General features: G+C 48.7%; 1 protein-coding gene across 1 annotated transcript in view; it reads right to left on the bottom strand.

Moving 5' to 3' along the window:
* Positions 1-9,849: 9,849 nt before the first annotated feature.
* The window catches only part of PLPP7 (phospholipid phosphatase 7 (inactive)), a 36,858-nt gene continuing 23,395 nt past the window's right edge, over positions 9,850-23,312 (bottom strand). The window contains exon 2 of the mRNA XM_060250724.1: positions 9,850-11,011. Within this exon, the coding sequence (XP_060106707.1) occupies positions 10,647-11,011 (365 nt within the window). The 3' untranslated portion in view covers positions 9,850-10,646. The remainder of the gene's footprint in view (positions 11,012-23,312) is intronic.

Genomic DNA, 23,312 nt, shown 5'->3' with positions numbered 1-23,312 from the left:
GGCTCGGCTGTGGCAAAAAAAGGGGGGGGAAGAGGGGGAGGACTGTGCCCCAGAGGACCCCCTGGAAGTCAGGGGGCAGTGCCCCCACAGGCCCCTCTGTGGCTACGGGCCTCACTTGACCCCTGAAGGCCACATCACAGCGATTGTTGGGTAGAGTTGCCAGATCCAGGTTGGGAAACTCCTGGAGATTTGGGGATGGAGCCTGGGGAGGACAGGGACTTCAGTGGGTTATCATGCCACACAGCCAACCCTCCAAAGCATCCATTTTCTTCAGGGGAACAGATCTCTGTATTCAGGAGATCATTCTGGGGTATCCCCAGATCCCCCCCTGGAAGTTGGCATCCCTAGGCTTCTCTTGTGTTGTGAGAACAGCCCAACAAAACATGAATAGTTTCTACTTAATTCAGCAGCAATCATTTGCAAAAATGATCTGGAAGAATCCAGAGCAAAACGTAGGTGTTCTGTGATTCCTTTGTGTGTTCTAGTTTCAGTGCATCTTTTTCCAGACCAGCTCCTCCTGTGTCCTTTTAGAAGTGACAGCAACTGTCAATGCTACGTGTCTCTCGCAGTGTTCCCTCTAAACTGAGTCAATGTGAGCTAGCTCACAGTTTTTTAGCCTTCGGCTCACGCTTCTTTCTCTTAGCTCAGGAACAAATGGCCCCTGAGCAAACTAATTGCTCACAGTAGCTCACAACTTTAATGCCAGTAGCTCACGAAGTAGAATTTTTAATCACAAGACTCCACAGCTTAGAGGGAACACTGGTCTCTTGGGTGTATGGCAGAGGCACAACACTTCTGTTAAGGCTGCTTCAAAGCATGCAATCAAACAGCAGCTTCCTCTCTTGCTATTTAGTCTGGGGGATTGAAGAAGATGACGACATTGGATTTATATTCCACCCTCCACTCAAGAGTCACAGAGTGGCTTACAATCTCCTATATCTTCTCCACCCACACCCTGTGAGCTGGGTGGGGCTCAGAGGACTCTCACAGCAGCTGCCCTTTCAAGGACAACCTCTGCCAGAGCTCTGGCTGACCCAAGGCCATTCCAGCAGCTGCAAGTGGATGAGTGGGGAACGAAACCCGGTTCTCCCAGATAAGAGTCCGCGCATGTAACCATTACACAAAACTGGCTCTCATTGACATCTGCTCAGATTATGCATAGAATACAGGGAACATAAATCCTAAATCAGGCTCCCCCCCCCTGATATAATGCCAGTGGGCACCACAGCACCCGTTGGCTTCTTTCCTTGTGCCTGCCAAGCATCTTTCTTTCTTTTTTTTTGCAAAGTGGGTGCAGCCTTGAGAGGGGAGGCACTGCCAAGTTTTTAAGCAAAATACACAGGGGTCATTTTATAGAAAAATAGGTGGTGGAGCTCATTAGCATAACTTATTAGTATATGCTGCCCCCACCAGCCGAAAGCAACCTGACACAAGAAAGGAGAGCCCTGGATGAGCGAGGCCTGCTTGGGCTGGTTAGAGATCCAGCCAGCCCAAGCAAGCTTTGCTCACCTGGGGTTCTCCTTGGCCGCCACCACCCCCCACAGTCAAAAGGCCAGCAACCCACTGCCCAAAATCACATAAGTTGTGGAGAAGGGGTGACATGGGCTTCTCCAGGGGTTAAAGAGTGCTGCTGGGGGTGTGGCAAAGCCCCTGGTGGCTGGTTGGCTGCCCACTCTCATAATCCAGAGATTGTTATGCAGCTGCACCTACTATTCAATGGACAAGGTAGGTAGGTGGGGAGGAGAAGGGGGAACCCTCAGAAAGGTTTAGGAGCTGTGCTCCTGTGAGCACCTGCTGAATTCAAGACCTGAGAATAGAAGACGACGATAGAAGATATCCCGCCCTCCACTCCGAAGAGTTTCAGAGCGGCTAACAATCTCCTTTACCTTCCTCCCCCACAACAGACACCCTGTGAGGTGGGTGGGGCTGGAGAGGGCTCCCACAGAAGCTGCCCTTTCAAGGACAACCTCTGCCAGAGCTATGGCTGACCCAAAGCCATGCTAGCAGGTGCAAGTGGAGGACTGGGGAATCAAACCCGGTTCTCCCAGATAAGAGTCCATGCACTTAACCACTACACCAAACAGCATTATGAGGAACGAGCGGCCAATGCTGAAAAGCCAGATCAACCGCTAAGGGGTGGAAGGGATGAGTGGGAATTCAATAAACTGATGCAAAAAGAACCAATATTAGCACGACGCGAAAGCCGAATCAGTTAGCAAAAGAAGTGACTAACTGTTCGACGGTGGCAACTTCAAAGGAAAATGCGTAATTTCCCTATCAAGAATGCAGAGGGAAACAAAATCTGCAATGGAGGTCAAACGAGGCAAATCTGCGGGCAAATCAAAGAACCCAGGAACTGAACGGCAGATCGTTTGGGAACGAAACCAAAGGCTGAAAGTATTCTCAGAGAGGTTCCGAGAGCGACCTGAAAGAATTCTTTCCGTGTGGGAGGCGCTGCAGCACATTTGCTTGTGGATTCAGCACTTCTCCAACGTCTCAGTCAAGCAATTTGGAGGAAGCCTGCAGGAGCATTGAGCATTTGAATACACAACGACTGCAGCACGCTCATGCGGGCCCAAGGAGAATGCGCTGCTCAAAGGCACATTAAACGAACCAGGATAAAAATCTATAAATAAAGAATGCATTGCAGCTTTCTGTGTAGCTCAAGGGAGTTCAGGCTCACTGCTGGGTTATGAAAGAGCCCAGAGTATTTGAGAGGAGCCCTGTTTAGGGTTGCCAACCTCCAGGAGAGACCTGGAGATCTCCCACTTTGACAACTGATCTCCGGCTGGCAGAGATCAGCTCCCCTGGAGAAAATGGCTGCATGGAAGTTAGGGTTGCCAAGTCCAATTCAAGAAATATCTGGGGACTTTGGGAGTGGAGCCAGAAGACTTTGAGGGTGGAGCCAGGAGAAGAAGAAGAAGATATTGGATTTATATCCTGCCCCCCACTCCGAAGAGTTTCAGAGCGGCTCACAATCTCCTTTATCTCCCTCCCCCACAACAGACACCCTGTGAGGTGGGTGGGGCTGGAGAAGGCTCTCACAGCAGCTGCCCTTTCAAGGACAACCTCTGCCAGAGCTATGGCCGACCCAAGGCCATGCTAGCAGGTGCAAGTGGAGGAGTGGGGAATCAAACCCGGTTCTCCCAGAAAAGAGTCCGCCCTTTCAAGGACAACCTCTGCCAGAGCTATGGCTGACCCAAGGCCATTCCAGCAGCTGCAAGTGGAGGAGTGGGGAATCAAACCCGGTTCTCCCAGATAAGAGTTCGCACACTTAACCACTACACCACTGACTCTCCAAGGTTGTGAGCAAGGTTGTGACAAGCATAATTGAACTCCAAAGGGAGTTCTAAAGGGACCACACAACTTTTAAATGCCTTCCCTCCACTGGATAGGGGCACCTTCTTTTGGGGCTCATAGAACTGAACCCCCTGGTCCAATCTTTTTGAAACTTGGAGGGTGTTTTGAGGAGAGGCATTGTATGCTAGGAGGAGGATTTACCCTGCCCTTCGTTTGGAGTCTCAGAGCAGCTTAAAATCTCCTTCCCTTCCTCTCCCCACAATAGACACTCTGTGAGGTACGTGGGGCTGAGAGAGCTCTTAGAAAACAGTGGCTTGCCAAAGTTCACCCAACTGGCTTCACATGGAAGAGGAGTGGGGAATCAAACCCAGTCCTCCAGTTCTCTACCACGCTCGGGGGGGGGGGGGGGGCGGGGTGGTATTATTATTCAGGAATGCACAGGAACATAGTTCTGGCTGACTTGGAGTCAGGGTGTGTGGCCTAATATGTAAATGAGTTCCTGCTGGCCTTTTTTGGATAAACATCCGGAGCAGAGGTCCATCAGTGGCTATTGGCCACAGCATACTGTTGAAACTCTCTGTCTGGGGCAAGTGATGCTCTGTATTCTTGGTGCTTGCGGCGGGGCACAGTGGAAGGGCCCCACTGATGGACCTCCTGATGGCACCTGGTTTTTTTGGTCACTGTGTGACACAGAGTGTTGGATTGTATGGGCCACTGGCCTGATCCAACAGGGCTTCTCTTATGTTCTTATGTGACACAGAGTGTTGGACTGGATGGGCCACTGGCCTGATCCAACGTGGCTTCTCTTATGTTCTTATGTGACACAGAGTGTTGGATTGTATGGGCCATTGGCCTGTTCCAACATGGCTTCTCTTATGTTCTACAAAAAAAGCCTTGTGTGAATGGTGACATCCAGAGTTGTGACTTAAAATGCAAATGAGTTCCTGCTGGGCTTTTTCTACAAAAAAACCCCTGTGTGAAACAATGGTGATGCCTGGAGGTGTGACCTAATATGCAAATGAGTTCCTGATGGGCTTTTCCCACCAAAAACCCTGTATGAAACGGTGATGCCAGAAAGTGTGGCCTAATATGTAAATGAGTTGCCGCTGGGCTTTTCCCACCAAAAACCCTGTATGAAATAACAGTGATGCCAGGTGTGGCCTAATATGCAAATGAGTTCCTGCTTGACTTCTCCCACCAAAACCCCCGTATGAAACAACGGTGATGCCAGAAGGTGTGGTCTATGCCAGGAGGTGTGGCTTAATATGCAAATGAGTTCCTGATGGGCTTTTTCCACCCAAAACCCTGTATGAAACAACGGTGATGCCAAAAGGCATGGCCTAATATGCAAATGAGTTTCCGCTGGGCTTTTCCCACCAAAAACCCTGTATGAAACGGTGATGCCAGAAAGTGTGGCCTAATATGTAAATAAGTTGCCGCTGGGCTTTTCCCACCCAAAACACCGCACAAAATAACGGTGATGCCAGGAGGTGTGGCCTAATATGCAAATGAGTTCCGGCTGGGTTCTTATAAAAAACCCATGTGGAACAATGGTGATGCCAGGAGATGTGGCCTAATATGCAAATGAGTTCCTGCTGGGCTTTTTTTTTTTAAAAAAAAAAAAGCCCTGGCCGCTGTTAACTTTTACACCACGCTGGCATGTATGCCTTCCTGGGCAATTTGGATGAAGACCAAGGCGGAAAAAATCGATAGATTCTTATCCAGTGTGATTGGTATAAAGCAGCAAATCAGCACAGCTATAGTGTGCCTCATCATCCTTTGGAACTTCCAAGTTGCTGCTGGGAGGCGGATCTCAAGTTGCAGTGGGGGCGGAGCTCTCACAGCTTGAGCGATTTGGAAGAGAGAGGCTGGCATATTCTGATCCTTTCACGTTCTGTAACAGGGGTGGCCAAACTTGCTTAACATAATAGCCACATAGAATGAATGTCAGATGTTTGAGAGCCGCAAGGAACTGAGGGAGGACTTGGCTTGGAGAAGGGATTGCAAGAGAGGACAGTGGGGGCTTTGAGAGCCACACAATATGTGTGAAAGAGCCACGTGTGGCTCCCGAGCCACAGTTTGGCCACCCCAGTTCTATAAGAAACAAGCCAACTTGCCCTATGAAAATACCAGAGTGATAGTCTACTGCAGGGGTGGCCAACGGTAGCTCTCCAGATGTTTTTTGCCTACAACTCCCATCAGCCCCAGCCAGCATGGCCAATGGCTGGGGCTGATGGGAGTTGTAGGCAAAAAAAAAACATCTGGAGAGCTACCGTTGGCCACCCCTGGTTTACTACCGGTATTAGGATCTAATTAACTCTTTTACAGCCCTCCCATCTACGAAACAACTTGCAATCACAACTAAACTCAAAGTGTTGAGGGACAAATTTTGAGAAAAAGTGGTCATATTCGACGGCTGATAACAGACGGCTGGAAATTGAACGCCCCGGAGCTTCTGAACGCTCATGGCTCCCCAGGTGTTCGTCAGCCTTCCAGATGGCCGGGAGACCCAGCAAAAAGGGACCACTTCTGCAGTGATCCCTTTTTGAGCCAGGTGGATCATCTTCCAGGACGGGGTGAGTATGGGGATCCGGACAGCCAGCAGATGTTGCCGCCCAGAAGGTTTTTTGGGGTCGATCTTAGAGGCGTCTCTGAGTCGACTCAAAGTGCTGGTCTGTAATCAGCCAGAAGTATCTAATCTGCTCATGATGCCCAATGAGAATGGTTCAGCTTTATCACCCCCTCTAACTCCTCTCATTTCTATGGAGGGAGACCAAAGGAAAACAGGAGTAAACCACTCACCCTCCCAACAAGTCAGTCCTGAAGAAAAGGTATCAAACACCCCCCAGACTTTCAGCTTGGGTGCGCAGAATCTCCTCGATGAAGCCCCCTTACCTAAGAATGGCTGTGTCTTTCAGGACATAGATGGTGACCTGAATAAGATTACATCAGCCAACTGACAACTAAAGTTTCTTTCCTGGAACTTAGGGGGTTGGTATAATAAGCTCCATGATCCAGGCTCTATATCATTTTTATATGGGCATGACATTCTCTGTTTACAGGAAACATGGATACGCAACTCTGATTTTCCTGGTTTACAGGGATATAGAGCTTATTCAGCTCCTACAACTAGAATACATTCGAAGGGTTGAGGAAGTGGGGGTTTAGTAACTTTGGTTTCAGTAGACTTAAAAGTAGATATACAAGTTCTGGAGAACAACTGTCCCAATAACTTTCAGACTTTGTTTTTTAAAGGAACCCATTTTAGAAATCTTTTATGTACTATTATTATGTAATACTTCATTTAGTTATTTGCTTCACTTCCTCACCTTTCTCCCCGATGGGACCCAAAGCAGCTTACATTTTTCTCCTCTTCTCCATTTTATCCTCACAACAACCCTGCAAAGTTGGTTAGGGAATGCTGGGGGGGAGGAACGGAAGGAGAAATCCTTTGGGAAAGGAGAAGAGTAAGAGTCCGGTAGCATCTTAAAGACTACCAAAATTTGTGGCCAAGCATGAGCTTTTGCGAGCTGCTGCTTACTTCTTCCGATACAGCTACAATGTGAGTCCGTCAGTTCTACATATTAGAAAGTGGAGTGATTTCAGATGCCCATGACATTAGCAGGCTAATGACAATAGAAAGTATGATTGATTAGGTGTGATATGCAGCGGGGTAGCAGGTGTGGAAAAATCAGCATTGGTAAGGAGACAGGAAAACCTAGGTCTCAGTTCAGTCCCGTGAGAGGAAGTGAGAGGGAAATGAATGCATTGGGATCGGTGATTTTAATGACTCATTGGGGGACCTGGGAGAGAAATAACTACAGGGGTAAAATAATTATTTCCAGAGGACATGATAGTTTTGAGCATCTGAGAAGGAAAATAACTGGGGGGGGGGGGGAATGGACCTTTGCTAGGGTTGCCAACTTTGGGTGGAGAAATTCCTGGAGATTTTTTGGGGGGTGGAGCCTGAGGAGAGTGGGGTTTGAGAAGAAGAAGATGACTACATTGGATTTATATCCCTGCAAAGAGTCTCAGAGTGGCTCACAATCTCCTTTACCTTCCTCCCCCACAACAGACACCCTGTGAGGTGGGTGGGGCTGACAGGGCTCTCACAGCAGCTGCCCTTTCAAGGACAACCTCTGCCAGAGCTATGGCTGACCCAAAGCCATGCTAGCAGGTGCAAGTGGAGGAGTGGGGAATCAAACCCGGTTCTCCCAGATAAGAGTTCGCGCACTTAAGGAGACTTATGAAGACTCCACAAAATCCGCCTCTGATGGAGCCTGGAGTCGGATTGTAGCTTGTCGCACCATTTCCAATCTCTTTATCAACGAGTGGTGTTCTAGTCCTTTAAACCTTCACATTCTAGAAAAATACAATAGCTCATACAAGCACACAACGTTCTTCCAAGGGTGTATCTTCATAAAATGGACCAATGTATCTATCTTGGCGCTTCACTGTACAAGCACTTTGTTGCACTAAGCACTTTATTGAGGGGATTACTTTCCGTAAAATGTTGTATGTGTGCTTAGATGCATATTGTCATGGATTTCACGGATTGTCTCGCCAGTGAAGTAATGAATAAGTGCTTTTGTGTGTAATTCACATTACTTAAAGGTTTTGTGAAATAATAATTTTTGGATTGTGTTGATTATTTCTTCGTTACCACCTGGAGGCTGGCCGCTGCGGTTGCCCCCTTTCTCTCTGGAGGTCCCAGCCAGCTGCCCAGATACTCAGAGCAGCCTTCCCTTTTGATTCTGCCGAGCGCCCGCCGTAGCGGCTGGTTTGGCAGCAGAGAGCCTTGAAATTCCCTCTCGCCTCAAGTGCAAGGGATCCCTTCTGCGTGCCGCTGCACAAGCTGACGCCTCTCGTGACTTCCTCGGCAGGAGAGCTTTGCAGGGATAGATTTTCTATTTATTTGCTCTCCTGTTCATTACCCAACAACAAACAAACAGTCAGCGGCGCTGAGCTGAAAGGCAGCCCGGACCAACCAGCGTTTCCTCTCAGGGTGCCAGAGCCAGGACTCGCTATGGGAAGGAGGCTCTTGAGTTTCGCTTTGCTAGACAGATTTTTGATGGGTTGGGATTCAGCTTGCTGGTCCCCTTGAAAGTCATGTTGGCAACTGACCCCCAAGGAGGTCCCTACCGAATCTATGATTACTGTGCTTTGAACACATGAAGCTGCCTTCTACTGAATCAGACCCTCGGTCCATCACAGTCAGTATTGTCTTCTCAGACTGCAGCAGCTCTCAGGGTCGCAAGCTGAGGTTTTCAACACCTATTTTGCCTGGACCTTTTTTAGTTGGAGATGCTGGGGATTGAACCTGGGTCCTTCTGCTTACCAAGCAGATGCTCTACCACTGAGTCACCGTCCCTCCCCTCTGTGCTTTAAGCGGCAGTGAAACAAGCAGGGCTTTTTTTTGTAGCAGAACTTGTTTGCATATTAGGCCACACACCCCTCATGTAGCCAATCCTCCAAGAGCTTACAGTAGGCCCTGGGAGAAGAGCCCTGGAAGCTCTGGGAGATTAGCTACCTCAGGGTGGTGTGGCCTAATATGCAAACAAGTTCCTGCTACAAAAAAAGCCCTGGGTCACACTACCCTGATGTAGCCAATCCTCCAAGAGCTTACAGTAGGCCCTGGAAGAAGAGCCCTGGAAACTCTTGGGGATTGGCTACATCAAGGTGGTGTGGCCTAATATGCAAACAAGTTCCTGGCTACACAAAAAGCCCTGGAAACAGAGGTAGGAGTTGAAACGTTTTTTCCAGCCAAAGAGGAGACATGAATACCTGCTAATGTCCCTTTACCAGCTTGTCGTTAACAGGCACAGGTGCAGATGCAGACTGAGAAGCTGACAACCAAGACATCCCATGGTGAGAGGGGGCATGTACTGAATATTTACATAGGGTTTGGGAAGTGTCATCAGTAACTCTAAAACAGATGTGGTCAAACATACTGGCCGAGGATCCAGAACCAGCCTGTCCAGAGCTCTTGTCCGGCCTGCAAGCTTCTAGGAAAAACTAGTCCAAATGTGGAGCAGAAGGGCCTATATTCGGATGTTAAAACCAGGGCTCATTTTGTAGCGGAAGCTCATTTGCATATTAGGCCACACACCTGATGTAGCCAATCCTCCTGGAGCTTACAGGAGGCCCTGTACTAAGAGCCCTGCAAGCTCTTGGAGGATTGGCTACATCAGGGGTGTGTGGCCTAATATGCAAAGGAGCTCCTGCTACAAAATGAGCCGTGGTTACACCCCCTGTTCTCTCCCTTTCTCCAAATGCAGGCCCTCCCCCAGATCTCCAGGATTGCCCTACTCAGCTGGCAGCAGCCCTCCAGGTTTTCAGGCAGAGGTCTTTCACATCACCCACGACTTGATCCTTTGGATGGAGATGCAGGGGATTGAACCTGGACCTTTGCTCGCCAGGCAGAGGCTCTACCGCTGAGCCACGGCCCCTTCCCTTTTCTGCTGGCCTGGATCTGGACTAGTTTAGTCCCGGTTTAGGGCGTCTTTCCTCACAAGACTTCGACAAAACCATGACAAGACGAAAGGCGGCCCAGGTTGGTATATCCTTTATTCTTCTTAAAGTTTGGCTATGTACCTGTCTTGTACAAGAGACCACGGACACATAAAACTCAGATAAAATCCCGCCCTTGCCGTAGGTCAGTGCGCGGCCAGATGGTAATTCAGCCGTCTGCACTGCACCTTTAAGTTCCCCAATACGATGGGAAATGGAGGCAGCCACGGCTTCCCCCAGGTGTTCCGACCTCAGGCTGGTGGTCCATCCCTCCTTTGCTTGCTGGGCAGCACATCTAGGATTGCCCTTGTTACAGCAAGCAGGAGAAGAGGAACGGGAAGAAGACGCTGCAGGTACCCATATCCCGTTTCAAGGGTGGGCGGGCCTTGAAAGATACGATGCGGCTTTCTGCGTGGGCACCCAGCAGGCCTACAGTTCACCTCCAGATTTCCGTCTCTCACAAAAGCAAGCTGAACGCATGACCACATGAAATAAAAAGGGCTGTGGAGCGGTCCCGTCTTAAACAAATGCACAAACTGCAACATCTTTGTTTTCTCTCTACGGCCAAATAAATTTGCCACCCAATCAGGAGTCAAGAAAACGTGGGCAAAAACCCCACTATGGGGGTCGGCTGCTCAAGCCCGGGAAGGTACCAAAAGACATTTCACTAGATGCAACTAGATCACCGTCACCACGGAAGCAGGCTTCCTGGATTCCAACTAAGACCTAAAGGATTTCTGCACCATCCCCATTTTTCAAACCCTGCACTTGGAAAAGCATCTTTTTCGTTTCCCTCGGTGTACAAAATAAGTGCGCAGGATGGTGGCGGTCGGCGTTCACCACATGGAGATCAACATCTGGCAAGTGTTGGAGGACATCCAGATCAGCTCCACCAGCCGGAACTGCAAGTAGCCGAAGACGAAACCGGAGAGGACGTCGGTGACGTGATGCCGTCCGACCATGATCCGAGAAAGTCCCACCAAAAAGGCCCAGAGAACGAGCAAGATCCGAAGCGGGACGGCTAAGACCAGGTGGTTGAGAAAGAACTTCGACACCATGGTGGCTCGACTGGCGTGTCCAGCAGGAAAAGCATAGATGTCCATGGTCAAGTAGTCCAACAGGCCTGGGCTGACGTCGTACGGCCCTTTCCGCTTAGTCAGTTTCTGTAAACCAGCGACAATGAGGATGTCCAGAAACAGGGCTGGAGTAGAAAAAGGAGGAGGGGGAGAGGAAGAAGAACATCAGAGAGATGAGCTCATGGAGGCCAAACCAACAGCCGTCAGATGACAACATGCCTCTACTGATGGTGTTGAAAAATCTAAAGCTCCTGACACAGATGTCTTTTTCTGGCACGTGAGCATACAGCAATGTTTGTGTGTGAGAGAGAAAATTACACATTCTTAAAAGAGCCTGTCTGCAGGGTTTCTGCATGATTTGGCGTAGTGAGAGACTACGCCAAATCATTCTGTGCATGCTCAGAGGTTTTGCTTCTTGGGGTAACTGACTGGAAGGGGGATACGCTTTTAGGTAGCAATGTGTGGTCACCACACCTCAAAAAGGATATTATAGCATTGGAAAAAGTCCAGAAAAGGACAACTAGAATGATTAAAGGATTGGAACACTTTCCCTATGAAGAAAGGTTAAAACGCTTGGGGCTCTTTAACTTGGAGAAATGTCGACTGTGGGGTGACATGATAGAGGTTAACAAGATTATGCATGGGATGGAGAAAGTAGAGAAAGAAGTACTTTTCTCCCTTTCTCACAATACAAGAACTTGTGGGCATTCGATGAAATTGCTGAGCAGTCGGGTTTAAAACAGATAAAAGGAAGTACTTCTTCACCCAAAGGGTAATTGACATGTGGAATTCACTGCCACAGGAGGTGGTGGCAGCTACAAGCATAGTCAGCTTCAAGAGAGGATTGGATAAAAATATGGAGCAGAGGTCCATCAGTGGCTATTAGCCACAGTATATTATTGCAACTGTCTGGGGCAGTGATGCTCTGTTTTCTTGGTGCTTGGGGGGGGGGCGGCAAAGTGGAAGGGCTTTTAGACCCCACTTGTGAACCCCCTGATGGCACTTGGGTTTTTGTTTTGTTTTTTGGCCACTGTGTGACACACAGTGTTGGAATGGATGAGCCATTGACCTGATCCAACATGGCTTCTCTTATGTTCTTATGCATGAATCACTGCTCTGTGCATGCTTCCTGACAGCAAAGCAACACATACAGAGACACAACAAGTACCCTTCTCTGAGGACAGGCATGTATCCAATCATGCACCATAAAAATTGCTCATCTTGCATAACAGCTGGCTGGAAAGAGGCAAGGCCAGCCCTGTGAATCACGCAGGGTTGCCACAGATGGCCTCCTGCATGGATGAGTACTTTAGGCTCACAGGAGATTTCAATTAGTTTGTTCCACACAGCACACCAACAGCTTCCTTGCGGCATGCAGTCCGGAAATCACTGATCTGTGGTTTTAAACAATTACCACCCAAGCTACCATGGAACGGCTGCCATTACCGTGTGAGCAATTTTCCCTCTAAGATGAGTTAGTGTGAACAGTTTTTAACCTCCAGTTCGCACACTTTTGTCTTAGCTCAGACCCCAGAGCAAGCTAATTGATGCAACTCTCAACTTTAATGCCAGTAGCTCACAAAGTACCATTTCTGATCACAAGACTCCACAGCTTAGAGGGAGTATCGCATGTGATGGTCATTCCCATCAATATTTGACAGAGGGAAAGAAATATTGTTGGGATATTTTCGTTTTAAATTAGAGGCAAGGAGTTTGCGTAAAAGAGTCAAAGACCATTGCTTATCAAAAGAAATAAAGTTTACTAGCATAAAACATTAGGAAAAGGTACCTGGGAGTAAAAGAAATAAACATTGCATTCTGCATGTTGCATCTACGTCCTGTCTGCTACATGGCTAGTTTATGACTCTTTGTCTCCTGGCTTCTTGTTCCCAGCGAGCACTCTGTTAGTAGAACTCTTCTTGTTCCCAGTGAGCACTCTGTTAGTATAACTCTTTTAATTTCTTGACTTGCATCCATAGCATTTAATATCACTGTCCCGCTTCCTTCAACTTTCAATAGTTGCCCATTGGCTTGCTCTAATCTTGGGCAATTGTTTTCATCCAACAAATATACCTTGTCACATACTTGACGTACTCAACTTGAGCTGGGTTCCGATCTCGCTTTAGGTGTGATCCCACTAAGTAACCCTTCAGCCTGCGACCCCAATGCAGCCTCTGTCAAGGGGGTTGGTTCGGAAATCGCTGCCCATAAGAGCGACCAGATCCTAAACACACTGCTCCATCCACAGGAGTGTCAAGAGAGCAGTGGCTTCTTATCACAGAGACTCGGTTCAGTTTGTTCACGAGGTCAGTGTCAAGATAACATCCTCACATTTCTCCTCCCTTGGGGACAGAATGGGTCTCAGTAAACAGGAGAAGGAAGGAAGGAAGGAAAAAGGACTGATTCTGACCTGACATTTGGCCCCTCTTGGTAGGAAAATGCTCTTGAAAGAGTATACTGCCTGCCTCCCTCCCTTTCTCCCCACTTCTTATCTCCTGGTTTCTTTTTCCTCTGACTGGTTTTGTCAGCACAGTATTTCTTTCTTGACTAAGGCATGCGAACCAGCGCGGTGCAGTGGTGAAGAGTGTTGGACTAATATCTGGGAGAGCTGGGTTCAAGATCTCACTCATGCCATGGAAGCTTGCTGGGTGAGCCTTGGCCAGCGACAACCTACATCACAGTTTAGGGTTACCAGCCTCCAGGTGGGGCCTGGAGATCCCACTCTTTTCCAACTGATCTCCAGCTGGCAGAGATCAGCTCCCCCGGAGAAAATGGCCGCTTTGGAGAGCGGACTCTATGGCACTGGACCACGCTGAGGCCCTTCCTCTCTCCAAACCCCACACACTCCTGGCTCCACCCCCAAAGTCTGCTGGTGTTTTTCCAACACAGACCTGGCCAACTCTATGTGAGGATAAAAGAGAATGACGTAAGCCACCTTGGTTCCCCACTGGGGAGAAAGGTGGGGTATAAATGTATTAAAGTAAATGGAACAACACTAAAGAGAAAACTGGAAGTTAAGGCCAGCTTTACCCTGGGTAATGAACTCTCTACCAGCAGCCTCCAGCTTTGCCCTGGGTAATGAACTCTCTACCAGTAGCCTCCAGCTTTGCCCTGGGTAATGAACTTTCTACCAGCAGGAGCCAGTTTGGTGTAGAGTTTAAGTGTGCGGACTCTTATCTGGGAGAACTGGTTTGATTCCCCACTCCTCCACTTGCACCTGCTGGAATGGCCCTGGGTCAGCCATAGTTCTGGCAGAGGTTGTCCTTGAAAGGGCAGCTGCTGTGAGAGTTCTCTCAGCCCCACCCACCTCACAGGGTGTCTGTTGGGGGAAGAAGATACAGGAGATGGTAAGCTACTCGGAGTCTCTTTCAGAGGGAAGGATGGGGTATAAATCTGCAATTCTTCTTCTGCAATTCTCCTTTTGAACCGAGCAAGTGCTCAGGAGTCAACAGGATCTTCCCACAGACTCTCTCCTGCAAATTAAAAGGGCTTTGGAATAAGGTTGCCAGGTCAATTCAAGAAATATCTGGGGACTTCGGGGGTGGAGCCAGGAGCAAGGCTGTGATAAGTATAATTGAACTCCAAAAGGACCGCACCACTTTTAAATGCCTTCCCTCCATTGAAAATAATGAAGGCTAGGGGAACCTTCTTTGGGGCTCATAGAATTGGACCCCCTGGTCCAATCCTTTTGAAACTTGGGGGGTATTTTGGGGAGAGGCAACAGATGATATGCTGCAAATTTGGTGCCTCTACCTCAAAAAAAACAGCCCCCCTGAGTCCCAGATACCTGCAGATCAATTCTCCATTATACCCTATGGGAATCGGTCTCCATAGGGAATAACGGAGTGCCCAGCAGACATTTCCCTCCCCCACCCCGCTTTCTGATGACCCTGAAGCAGGGGATCTCCTGCCCCCAACTGGGGATTGGCAACCCTACTTTGGAATGCTTTTCTCAACAGTGTGAGCATCAACTTCTCGTGCCTGTTTGCAAAAGGCTTGGCTCATGCATGAGAATCCATAAATTAAGTTGCCTCAGGACCTGAAGAGGCTGGAGTGGAGGAACCTTAGGGAGCTGGAGATTAAAGAGAGCTTTGGTTGCGTCTTTGCACTGGGGAAGCAGCGGGGAGCGTTCTGTTGTGCCACTTGGTGCTTCCGCACAGGCTTAGCTCTAAGCGTTGCGTCCCCTGGCGATCCTGTCCCCATGTTTCTTGCCTAATAATCAGCATGTGGAATTTTCACAGTTCTGTTGGTGTCAGCGTGGTGTTCAGAAATAGATACAAGCAGTGCCGTCGCTCCGGCTCGTGTTCCTTTGCTATCTTATCTGACCTACATACCAAGATGGACCTCGACTGGCTAAATTGCTGCCGCCATCACTGCAGCCACACGGCCTGTCACAAAACAGGGCCAGAACTGTTCCTTTCCATGCCTGAGGTCTATCTCTCCATAAGCCAGGCCATTCTCTAAAGTTGACCCAACCCATAGAAGCAATGGCCTTCAAGCCGTGTTCTAGAGGACACAAGGGTCCCTCCAAACCCTATAAGTGGTTCCTCAACAACAAGATCCAAAATGGAGGATAAGTTTCAATGCGACTCACTACCCATTATCCCCATTGTCCCCTACTGGGGAACGTTACTGGTTTATGAGGAAGAGCAATAACATCCACCAGGCATTCCCCACGTGCCCCCTGGAACGCTTCCCAGAATCCTCTGCAACAGAGAGACCTACAGAAATTCCTCAGCAGGAAGGTGGAAAGGTGGTATGGAAATGTTTAAATTAAAAAAAAAAACATACATAGGAAGGGCTGCCAGCTCTGAGTTGGGAAATATCTGAAGATTTTGGGGATGGCGCAGGAGGGCTGGGTTTGCGGAGGGGAGGCACCTCAATGGGGTATAATTTATTTATTTATTTTAGGCGATTTATAGTCCGCCCTATCCCAGGGAAGGGCTCAGGGTGGATCACAACATTCTAAAAACAGTATAACAACAGTTTAAACCAGAGTGATGAAAACAATTTAACAAATCATAACAGAATTACAAATGGCAGCTCAGTTGGTCACATATTATATGAACCGAAGATGGTCACATATTACATGAACCGAAGATAGTAAATAAAATAAATTTATGTTACAGCAGAGGTGGATCGCCACATAGGACGCCCGCTGCCTCAACCAAAGGCCTGAAGGAATAGCTTCATTTTACAGACCTTGCGGAAAGATAACAATTCTGCAAGGGCCCGGATCTCTAGAGGGAGCTGATTCCACCAGGCTGGAGCCACGGCTGAAAAAGCCCTAGCCCTGGTTGAGGCAAGATGGACGTCCTTCGGGCCAAGGACGGTCAGCAGATGTTGTAAGCTGGATCGTAGAGATCTCCGGGGCACATATGGGAAGATAATGCTGTAGATAATGCCACAGAGCTCACCTTCCGAAGCAGCAGTTTTCTCCAGATGAACTGATCACTGCCACCTGTTGTAATCCCAGGAGATCTCCAGGCACCACCTGGAGTCTGGCAACCTTATGCCTCATGCAAGAATATTTAAGTTCTAATCCAAATTCCCAGTTGGGCTATTCCTATATATTTTAGAATGGAGCACGGGGGTGAGATTTGGGTAGGGGAGAGACGAACATGGAGGTCCACACTCCAAAGCAGCCATTTTCTCCAGAGGAACTGATGCTCATTGGCTGGAAATCAGTTCTAACTCCAGGAGCTCACACTCCACTCCACCAGGAGCCTGGCAACTCCAGACTAGATTAGAACTCACGCCTTGTAAAGATAAAGATGAGGGGATTTTCCAAAGGCACATTTTTCCCCCCTCACTGCCTCCAGCACTGGGTTGTGGCAAGCCACATATACCTCAAGTTTGTCTTTGACACAACTGTTCGAAGCAGAGGAGTTCCCTTCTTCATCGCACCAATTTATTCTTTTGGCCGCTAGTGCCCAGAGATTGACTAGGCCTCACAGTTGGTGGTTGCCTAGCAACCATGATACACTCACCCGGGAGCTCTTTCTTCCCAATTCATCTGGGCTGAGGCATATTTCACTAGAGTGGCAGCAGTAAACAAGATGAAATATGCAGCTAGAATTAATAAGAAAACAAAAATCCAACTCCTTTCAAGAAGTAGATGGGAGTCCCACAGGATTGGTGCTGGATGGGCAAGAAATAGCTCCTTACTTGCCTTTAGCCAACAAGGAGACTTTACATAGACTGTTTTCGCGCACAGCTAACCTCGCAGTCACAATCCTGTTCCCTCCGCAGCGGCCGGTCGGATTTCGCACCATCTGCGCCGGAGTTACAGGAAGTGCTGCGGCTTTTGCGTAGCAAACGTAAACCGCTAAAACCCAGTTTACGTTTGCTACGCAGAAGCTGTGGCACTTCCTGTAACTCCGGCGCAGATGGTGGGAAATCCAACTGGACGCTGCGGAGGGAACAGGATGGTGACTGCGAGGTAAGCTGTGTGCGAAAATGGTAATAGTCATAGCTACTACAGGAAGTTGTCCTTGAAAGGGCAGCTGCTTTGAGAGCCCTCTCAGCCCCACCCACCTCCCAGGGTGTCTATTGTGGAGGGAAAAGATGTAGGAGATTGTAAACCGCTCTGATTCAGAGAGAAGGGCGGGGTATAAATCTGCAGTCGTCTTCTTCTACACTGAAGGGTGCATTAAACTGCACTTGCATGTAATCACCAGTGTTTCTGGTGATATTTTAAAACAATTTAAGCATGCTTAAATGCTTACTGTGAATTTTGTGGGATTTCCATCCCCACTAAGCATAAAGCAGAAATTACAGGCTGAGCGCTGGATTACTGACCATTAAAACTCTTCAGTTATGTTTCTAGATCTCATGGCTCCAAAGGCAACCCCAGTTCCTTGGAGAGCCTTCAAACTAGCTCTGGAAACTCACCCCAAAGACACTTTCTCTAAAAAAAAAAAAAAAAGCTATTTGCGTGATTAGGTATTTGGTGACCAGGTGAGTTGATATAGATGATGGAGATTCAAAGGATCTTACGTTTCTGTTTTTGGGCATCTGGGCTAATTGGGACCTCATTCCCATGAAAATATTCATTCCAATATAGAAGGAAGGGCCCACATGCATCATTGAAATTTAATTTCCTTTGGCATCTTTGAGCTTCCATGCTTGAGAAACTGTCCTCATTCTTGCCTGGTTCTGGCAACCTTGATGGAGGAGCCTCCTTCTGACTAGAATGGCAGGGGTGGCCAAACTGTGGCTCAGGAGCCACATGTGGCTCTTGCACATACATTGTGTGGCTCTCAAAGCCCCCCAGCACCCTGTCAGCCAGCTTGGAGGATACATTTGAAGTTAAAATTGCTTTCTTTCCACTTCTCCCTCCCTCATAAGAGGAGCCATGTTGGATCAGGCCGATGGCCCATCCAGTCCAACATGCTTGTGTCACACAGGGCAAAAAACCCAAGTGCCATCAGGAGGTCCACCAGTGGGGCTAGAAGCCCTCCCACTGTGCCCTCCTCAAGCACCAAGAGCATCACTGCCTCAGACAGAGAGGTCCAACAATACACTATGGCTAATAGCCACTGATGGACCTCCGCTCCATATGCTTTTCCAATCCCCTCTTGAAGCTGCCTATGCTTGTAGCCGCCGCCGCCACCTCCTGTGGCAGTGAATTCCACGTGTTAATCACCCTTTGGGTGAAGAAGAACTTCCTTTTATCAGTTCTAATCTAACTGCTCAGCAATTTCATTGAATGCCCATAAGTTCTCATATTGTGAGAAAAGTAGAAAAATACTTCTTTCTTTACCTTCTCTATCCCATGCATAATCTCGTAAACCTCTATCATGTCATCCAGCAGTCGACGTTTCTCCAAGCTAAAGAGCCCCAAGCATTTTAACCTTTCTTCATTCCTTCCCTCCCTCCTTCCTTCCTTCCGTGAGGCTCTCAAGCATCTGACATTAATGTCTTGTGGCTCTCAAACATCTGACGTTTATTCTACATGACTCTTAGGTGAAGCAAGCTTGGCACCCCTGCTCCAGCTGGATTAGACCAAGTCAGTCCGTCTAGTCCAGCATTGTGCTTCAAACAGAAGCCTGCCAAATAGTTCTGAACAGCATCCCTGGTATCTAACATTCAGAGAGATTCCGCCTCCGATCACGGAGGTTCTATTTAGCTCTCATGGCTGATAATAATGGATAAACTGAGGCTGCAACTCTAAGAATAAATCAAGGTGTACCTGCTTTGGCTTGCTTCCAAGCCTCCATGAATTTCATTCCTTTTAAAAGCCACCTCAGGTAGTACCCGTCTCCCTACATTATGGGTGATCTTATCCCGCACACACTCCTCCTTAGTTTGTATTATTTAACCGATTAAATTGTAGGGCTTCTGGCAGGGCCTCTTTGTTCTGTCTGAAGCTCTTTTTTCGTGCACTGCCTCGTTCCCTACGCTGAATTTCCAAGCCAGCAAACGCTTCACCTTCTTCATTGCTGCACGCCAGAGATAAAGACGTCCTATTCTCCGCTTCCGAGGAACCGTCCCCTCTAACTTCAACAGTCGACTCATTCCAGCAATTACTCCTGCCAGCTTAATTTCTGCACATCAGGTTGGCCTGTAATGGCATCGGAGCATGCCGGTTTTTAAAAAATAATAGCTAGCTCAGTCCCTTTGCCTTCCATTCCCAGCGCTGCGCAAACCCTCTCCTAGAGTTCCTAGACCACTGCCTCTAGCATTCCCCCAGCACTCCATGGAGAGCCAGTTTGGTGTAGTGGTTAAGTGTGCGGACTCTTATCTGGGAGAACCGGGTTTGATTCCCCACTCCTCCACTTGCACCTGCTAGCATGGCCTTGGGTCAGCCATAGCTCTGGCAGAGGTTGTCCTTGAAAGGGCAGCTGCTGGTCTGGCAGAGGTTGTCCTTGAAAGGGCAGCTGCTGGAGAGCCCTCTCAGCCCCACCCACCTCACAGGGTGTCTGTTGTGGGGGAGGAAGGTAAAGGAGATTGTGAGCCGCTCTGAGACTCTTCGGAGTGGAGGGCGGAATATAAATCCAATATCTTCATCTACCTCACAGAGTGTCTGTTGTGGGGGAAGAAGGTAAGGAGATTGTGAGCCGCTCTGAGTTTCTTCGGAGTTGATGGCGGGATATAAATCCAATATCTTCTATCTTCTTCTTCTTCATGCCAAACTGGAAGAGGAGGTGTATGTATGTGAAGTCCAGTCAAGTCGCAGCTAACTTATAGTGACCCTGTAGGGTTTCAAGCAGGAGATGTTCAGGGGTGGTTTTCCACTGCCTTCCACTGCATAGTGACCCTGGACTTCCTCGGTGGTCTCCCATCCAAGTAGTAACCAGGGCTGACCCAGCTTAGCTCCTGAGATCTGAGAATGAGAAGTGGACCATGTGTGTTTTGGAGCAATGATTCATCTACCCACCTGATGCAGGGTTGCCATCCCCAATTGGGAGCAGGGGATCACCTGGTTTAGAGGCCCTCCCCCTGCTTCAGGTTATCAGAAGGGAAAGGGAGGAAAATGCCTGCTGGGCACTCATTATACCCTAAGGTGACGAGTTCCCTAGGGTATGATGAAAAATTGATCTGTGGGTATCTGGGGCTCAGGGGGGGGGGCTGTTATTTGAGGTAGAGGCACAAATTTTCAGCATAACATCCGGCGCCTCCTTTCAAAGACCCCTCAAGTTTCAAAAAGAGTGGACCAGGAGGTCCAATTCTATGAGCCCCCAAAAGAAGGTGCCCCTATCCTCCATTATTTCCAATGGAGGGAAAGTATTTAAAAGCGTGCAGTCCCTTTAAATGTGACGAGTAGAACTCCCTTTGGAGCTCAATTGTGCTTGTCACATCCTTGCTGCTGGCTCCACCCTCAAAGTCCCCAGATATTTCTTGAGTCAGACCCATAACCCCCATTCACAGTCCCACGGAAATCCACTGTGGCCCATCCTTTGCTGACCTCTCTCCTCCAGGACCAGCTCAAGGGGTTTTGCCCCCCCCCCCTTGCAAATTACTTTGTTACCCCATGCTGTTGAAGCCACTGCCCACCCCCTGTACTTCAGGAAGCTGCCCCGGACTCACGCTGCCCTCCTGGAACAGAGAACTGTGGCCTGCTAAGACTGATTTGATTTTTAGCCCGCCCTTCCCATGAAGGGGCTCATGCCTCCCAATCAGGGTGGACTGAGAGGCAGAACTAGACCTGGAACTAAGGTTGCCAATTCCCAAGTTGGGGCAGGGATCCTCCAGTTTGGAGGTTCTCTTCCCGCTATGGGGTCATCAGAAAGCGGGGCGGCGGGACGGAAATGTCTGCTGAACACTCCATTAATCCCTATGGAGACCGATTCCCATAGGGTAAAATGGAGAATTGATCCATGGTATCTGGGGCTCTGTGGGGGCTGTGTTTTGAGATAGAAGCACCAAATTTCCAGCATAGCATCCAGTGCCTCTCCTCAAAACATCCCCTCAAGTTTCAAAAAGAATGGACCAGGGGGTCCAATTCTACGAGCCCCAAAAGAGGGTGCCCCTATCCCTCATTATTTCCAAAGAAGGGAAGGCATTTACAAGGTGTGTGGTCCTTCTAAAGTGTGACGGCCAGAACTCCCTTTGGAGTTCAGTTGTGCTTGCCACAACCTTGCTCCTGGCTCCACCCCAATGTCTGCTGGCTCCACCCCCAAAGTCCCAGATATTTCTTGAACTGGACTTGGCAACCCCACCTGGAACAGGCCACCACCCCAACAGAGGGGGGGGGGGAAGGAAAGTGGAAGAGGGCGTGTCCCATCCCCTCTGACAGAGAGAGGAAGGAGCAGGCTTGACACAGGTTGCCCATTGAGGTCAGAAGTGCTGCTTGATACAGTAGACCCCCCAATGGTGTGGTGGGTGGGGCAATTACAGGGCTGGTTTGGGACCCCCAGTTCTGGTGCCCTAGGCCTAGACAATCACCTAGTGTGGCTAATGGATCACCTGGGCCTTGCCTCTATCTGTCAGTCTATCTTCTGCAGATAGCACACGGCATTGAAGCAGTGCTTGAAGCATAGGCGAAGGCCATTGCCATACCTGCTTGTGCTCCCCCCTAAGCATTCCCTCCCCTGCACAGACTGCCCTAGACAGCTGCCTAGGCCTCAAGCAATAGGTAAAAGTAGGACAGAGAAGCATTCATCCACAAGAGATCAGAGTATTAGATCACAGGTTTTAGTAATTGCTTCCAACAGCGTGGGGAAACACAGTGTTTTGAATGTGGCTGAATGTTCACTAGGGTTGCCAATTCTGGGATGGAAATTCCTGGAGATTTTGGGGGTGAAGCTTGGGAAGGAAGGGTTTGGGGAGGGGAGAGTCCTCAGCAAGGTATGATGCCTTAGAGTCCTCTCTCTAAACAGCCATTTTCTATCAGGGAACTGATCTCTGTCATCTGGAGAACAGTTGGAATCCTAGATCTCCAGGTTCCATGGGAGGGGTGGGAGGGTGGCAACCGTATCTTATATACCAGGGTGGCCAATGGTAGCTCTCCAGATGTTTTTTTGCCTACAACTCCCATCAGCCCCAGCCATCAGCCATGCTGGCTGCGGCTGATGGAGTTGTAGGCAAAAAACATCTGGAGAGCTAGCGTTGGCCACCCTGATACCTATATTAGCATCATAAATAAGACTGCAAATTTAAAGCTGCTAGTCCTCAAAGAGGTTTCCTACCCTGTTGGTCCACCCATGATTCAATTCACCACATGTGGCACTCTTGCCTATTCACTTAGTTGGGAATGCGATCCTTACCAGCCTATAACTGGAAGTCATTATTATTACAATCACCGATTGAGAGCCAGTTTGGTGTAGTGGTTAAGTGCACGGACTCTTATCTGAGATAACTGGGTTTGATTCCCACTCCTCCACTTGCAGCTGCTGGAATGGCCTGGGTCAGCCATAGCTCTCACAGAGCTGTCCTTGAAAGGACAGCTTCTGGGAGAGCTCGCTCAGCCCCACCTACCTCACGGACAGTGTTCCCTCTAAGCTGAGTTAGTGTGAGCTAGCTCACAATTTTTTAGCCTCCAGCTCACACATTTTTGTCTCAGCTCAGGAAAAATGGCCATAAACTAATTTATGCAGTAGCTCACAACTTTAAAGCCAGTAGCTCACAATGCAGAATTTTTGCTCACAAGACTCCACAGCTTAGAGGGAACTTTGCTCACAGAACGTCTTTTGTGGGGGAGGAAGGTAAAGGAGATTGTAAGCAGCTCTGAGACTCTGAGACTCAAAGGGTGGGGTATAAATCCAATATCATCATCAAAAACTTCAGATTCTCTGGTCACAACGAGTTAATCTCTCCTTCCCCAGCAAACAAAATGTAAATCATTCACCTGAAAATATTGCAATTCCTGTTTAAAAACCAGAACACTCTCACAAAACATCTATCGGAGAGAGAAAAGAGACCTAATTTGTAGGGGGGAAATATGATCAAGTGTCAGCTGAGTATGGTGATGATTTATTATAG

This window comes from Heteronotia binoei, chromosome 12 (assembly GCF_032191835.1).
Source record: "Heteronotia binoei isolate CCM8104 ecotype False Entrance Well chromosome 12, APGP_CSIRO_Hbin_v1, whole genome shotgun sequence".
NCBI classification, from domain to species: domain Eukaryota; kingdom Metazoa; phylum Chordata; class Lepidosauria; order Squamata; family Gekkonidae; genus Heteronotia; species Heteronotia binoei.
The sequence above is the reverse complement of the archived record's forward strand: the minus strand, read 5'-3'. Positions and strand labels throughout refer to the sequence as shown.